At 36.0% G+C, this 5,000-nt stretch overlaps 1 protein-coding gene across 1 annotated transcript in view; it reads right to left on the bottom strand.

Annotated features, from left to right (window-relative positions):
* The window catches only part of LOC113825078 (julius seizure), a gene marked incomplete at both ends in the record, with an annotated part of 5,538 nt that extends 876 nt beyond the window's left edge, over nt 1–4,662 (bottom strand). The window contains 1 exon segment of the mRNA XM_070120099.1: nt 4,516–4,662. Within this exon segment, the coding sequence (XP_069976200.1) occupies nt 4,516–4,662 (147 nt within the window).
* Between the last annotated feature and the right edge of the window lie 338 nt (nt 4,663–5,000).

Raw genomic sequence — 5,000 nt, 5'->3', positions numbered from 1 at the left:
AAAGGGGGAGAAAAAATTTTTTAAAAAAAAAGGGAAAAGGGAAAAAGGGGGGAAAAAAGGAAAAGGGGGGAAAAAAGAAAAAGAAAATTTAAAAAAGGGAGGAAAAAAAAGGGGGAAAAAAAAGGGCTAATTCGTTTTTATATTCCCTTTGGGGTTTCCTATTTAGGCGTTTTATTTAATTGTATTGGTAAACGAAAAGCTTTTCCCTTTTCTTTTAAAATGGGGGGTTCTAATTCGGGTTTTTAAGATTTTCCCTTTTTAAAAACATTTTGGGTGCTTTTTAGTCGAAAGGCTTTTTTCCGTTTTTTTTATTTTGGAATTCCCGGAGAGGTTGTTTTTTTTAATTTTTGGGGGGAACCGGGGTTTTTTGTTTTGGGGTTATTGGAAAAAAATTAATTTTTTTTTTTTTTTGCGTTTTGTTTTTTTTTTTTTTTTTTGTAAAGAATTATTGATGTTTGTCTGTTTTGCTTTTTCTAGAGTTTATTGTTATTAAAAGATTTCCGAGTGTTAGTGAGTGAACTGTCGTATGAAAATGTTATTATTTATATAAGTCGTTTCGCAGATAAGAATGTTCCAGAACCGGACGGAAAAGTGCATTGCAATTTGTGCTTTAATATCACGTGTGCAATTATGCAAATCTCAGAATAGAAATATTGTGGAAATATTAGTTTTTTTTGTTGTGATTAGCACGTGTGCATGGAAGAAGAAGAAGACTAGGAAGAAGAAGAAGAAGAAGAAGAAGAAGAAGAAGAAGAAGAAGAAGAAGAGAGAGAGAGAGAGAGAGAGAGAGAGAGAGAGAGAGAGAGAGAGAGAGAGAGAGAGAGAGAGAGAGGAAGAGAGAGAGAGAGAAGAAGAAAGAAGAGAGAGGGAGAGAAAGAAAGAAAGAGAAAGAAAGAAGAAAGAAAAAGGAAAGAGAGAGAGAGAGAGAGAGAGAGAGAGAGAGAGAGAGAGAGAGGGTAAAGAGAGTGAGAGGGGGGAAAAAGAGAGAGAGAAAAAAAAAATGAAAGAAAGAAAGAAAGAAAAGAAGAAAAAAAAGGAAAGAAAAAAAGGAAAGAAAAAAAGAAAAAAAAAAGGAAGAGGGAAAGGGGGGAAAGGGAAAATAAAAAAAGGGAGGAAGGGTGCCGAAAGGAAAGAAAAAGAAAATAAAAAGAAAAAGGAAAATACGAAAAAGGAAAAAAGAAAATAAGGAAAGAAAAAAAAGAAAAAAAAAAAAAAAGAAAAAAAAAAAATTTTTTAGAAATATCCAACCAAAAGGGAGGTTTTTCCAAAAAAATATAAAAAATTGATAATAAAAAAAAGAAAATAAAAATAAAAAATGGGTTAATAATAATAATAATAAAGAAAATAAGAAAAATGATGCAGGGAAATACTCCAACAAAAACGAGTTTATTACTAATATAACGAATGATCATGAAAGAAAATAACTATATGTTAATAATAATAATAATAAAGAAAATAAGAAAAATGATGCAGGGAAATACTCCAACAAAAACGAGTTTATTACTAATATAACGAATGATCATGAAAGAAAATAAATATGTTTTTTCCCGTTCTTGTTCTACACTGTTTATCTACCTGTCTACCTATCTATCTATGTCTGTCTCTCTATCAGTCTATCCATCTACCTACCTATCTCTCTAAAGTAAGGAGGAAAATAGGACAAGAAATAGGTAGAAAAGGATGTTGGGAGGATGTCAGAGAGGAGGAAGAATAGAAGAATAAAAGAGAGAGAAAGTGAGTCTTTTTTGACAATCCATCTCCCCTTAATCTCTCTCTCTCTCTCTCTCTCTCTCTCTCTCTCTCTCTCTCTCTCTCTCTCTCTCTCTCTCTCTCTCTCTCTCACACACACACATACACACATACACACGCACAGGCATACAAAGACACAAACACCCATCCCCACACATATTCCCATCCCACACACACTACCCCCCTCCCCTCCACACACCCACACCCCACAGACACACAAACAATCCCTCAGACCCCTCCCATACACAAACCACAAACAAACCCGAACACACACAACCCCCCTCCCCTTCTCTCCACACAAACACCCCCTCCCCCACACACACAACCCCCTCCCCTTCCCCACACAACCCCCCCCCTTTCCCCCTTCCCCACACAACCCCCCCTCCACACCACAACCCCCCCTTTCCCCACTCAACCCCCCCCCCACACACACAGCACCCCCCTCCCCCACTCAAACACCCCCCCACACCCACACCCCCACCCCCTCCCCTCCCCACCGACTCCTCTTACACCCGAAGACCAACCGACTCAGGGGAAACGCGTCAGTGTTGCCATCCCGCGATCCGTCTTATTTCATTATTCAGGACAAAATCGAATCAGGAAAAAAAAGGCCAAAAATGTGACACGTAAGTTATGAGTGTGTCAACTGACCTGACCGTTAGTCTCTACTCGGTTTAAGTGGGGGTGGTAAGGTTGGAAATGTGCTGGAAATGTGTTGGAAATGTGTTGGGAATTTTGTTGGGTTTGGTTTTTGGGAAAAGTATTAAAATGTGTTGGGGAAAAGTGTTGGGAAAAATGTTGGGAAAAGTGTTTGGGAAAAGTGGTTGGGAAAATTTTTGGAAAAAGTGTTGGGAAAAGTGTTGATATTGTGTTGGAAATGTGCTGGAAATGTGTTGGTATTGTGTTGGTTTTGTGTTGGAAAAGTATTGAAAATGTGTTGGAAATGTGTTAGAAATGTGTTGGAAATGTGCTGAAAGTGTATTGGGAAATTTTTAATTTTTAAAAAAGTGTTGGAAAATTTTTTGGAAATGTGTTGGGAAAAGTGTTGGGAAAGGGGTTGGGAAAAGTGTTGGGAAATTTGTTGGGAAAAGTGTTGGAAATGGGTTGGCCCTCCCCCCTCTCCCCCTCCCCCTCCCCCCTTCCCCCCCCCCTCTCTCTCTTTTTCCCCCCCTTTTTTCCCTCTCCCCCCTTCTTCTTCGTTTTCTTTTTCTTCTTCGTTTTCTTCTTCTCTTTCTTCTTCTTCTTCTTCTCCTCCTCCCTTTTTCCCCCCCCCCTCCCTCCCTCCCCCCCTTTTCCCCCCCCCCCCTTTTCCCCCCCCCCCTTTTTCCCCCCTTTTTCCCCCCCCCTTTTCTTTTCTCCCCCCCCCCCTTTTTCCCCCCCCCTTCTTTCTTCTTTTTCTTTTTTTCTTTTTTTTTTTTTTTTTTTTTTTCCCCCCCCCTTTTCCCCCCCCCCCTTTTCCCCCCTTTTTTTTTTTTTTTTTTTTTTTTTTTTTTTTTCTTGTTCTTTTTTTTTTGATATTTATTCCATAAATTGTACCCCAATATTATTATTATTATTTATCTACTATTCTATCATCACTCAGTCGCAACAATCTATCTACTTTTCACTAAATCTATTGTTATATATTACTATATCAATATATATAATACCAATTATTATCATTTTATACATGTTCTATTATAATACAAATGATATGATATAGATATAATAAATAATAAAAAAAAAAAATTAAAAAAATATTTATATAAAAAAATTTAAAAAATATATAAAAATATATTATATAAAAAATATTTAAAAAATATATATATATATTATAATGATAATGATAATATAAGTAATGATAATATTGATAACAAAAATAATGATAATGATAATATGATAATAATAAGATAATTATAATAATAATAATAATAATAATAATAATAATAATAATAATGATAATCATAGTAATAATAACTATGATAATTCAAGCACTAAAATGTTTAAGTTGACCCTACCTCGCAATGCTAATGAATCCTTAAAAAAAAATTCTTGGATCCAAATCATTTCATAAAAATCTGGTCATAACTTTTCGAGTTATTCTGCTAACCAGCGAACAAACAAACAGACTAACTAACCAACGCTACCAAAAAAACATGATGATAATGATGATGACGACGAAAATGATGAGTGGTAATAGTTATGACAATAATGATAATAAAGATAATAACAATAATGATTATGATAATAGTAATGATAATAATGATGATAAGATAGTGATAACAATGACAGCAATAATAGTAATGATACTAATAGTGATAAAAATAATAGTGATAACAATGATGATAATAATAGTGATGACAGTGATAGTAATACAAGTAATGCTACTAATAATGATCATAATAATGAAAATGATAACAGCAAAAGTAAAGATAAGAACGATAACATTAGCACCACCACCACCAAATAAAAAAAAACGAAAGAAAGAAAGACAGAAAGAAGGAGAAAGAAAGAAAGAAAGAAAGAAAAAGAAAGAAAGAAAGACAGAAAGAAAGAAAAAGCAAGAAAGAAAAAACAAAGAAAGAAAGAAAGAAAGAAAAAAGAAAGAAACAAACAAAGAAAAAAAAAGAAAAAAAGAAAAAGAAAGAAAGAAACACAGAAAGAAAGAAAGAAAGAAACAAGCAAACAAAGAAAAAAAGAAAGAAAGAAAGAAGAGAAACAAACAAACAAACCAAAAAACAAAGAAAAAACAAACAAACAAACAAAGAAGAAAAGACGACCACTCACCGTCGACGCATCCGAGACCCACATTGGGATAGTCGTCCATGAGGTAGCCTTCCCGGCACACACAGATCCTGCTCGGGCCACAGAAGCTGTAGGGGTCGGTCTCCTCGCACTGGCTCGTGAACTGGCATGTTGTGTTGAGTTTGGCCTCTGCGGGGGGGAGAGAGAGAGGAGGGGGTGGTGAGAAAGGGAGGGAGGGAAGGGAGGGAGGGAGGGAGATAGGGTGTATATACACACATATACAGGCACACGAACACGCACACACACACGAAGACACAGACACACACAAAGACACAGACACACACACATACACACACGAAGACACACACACAGACACACACACACACACACACGAACCGTATTCATGTTGACAAATTGTATTGTGAAGATATTCGTTCTCATTCATACCTTTCCACACACTCACACACACACACACACACACACACACACACACACACACACAACACAAAACACACCCCACACACACA

Source organism: Penaeus vannamei, unplaced genomic scaffold, assembly GCF_042767895.1.
Source record: "Penaeus vannamei isolate JL-2024 unplaced genomic scaffold, ASM4276789v1 unanchor2794, whole genome shotgun sequence".
Taxonomy (NCBI): domain Eukaryota; kingdom Metazoa; phylum Arthropoda; class Malacostraca; order Decapoda; family Penaeidae; genus Penaeus; species Penaeus vannamei.
This window is presented reverse-complemented; position numbering and strand designations above follow the sequence as displayed.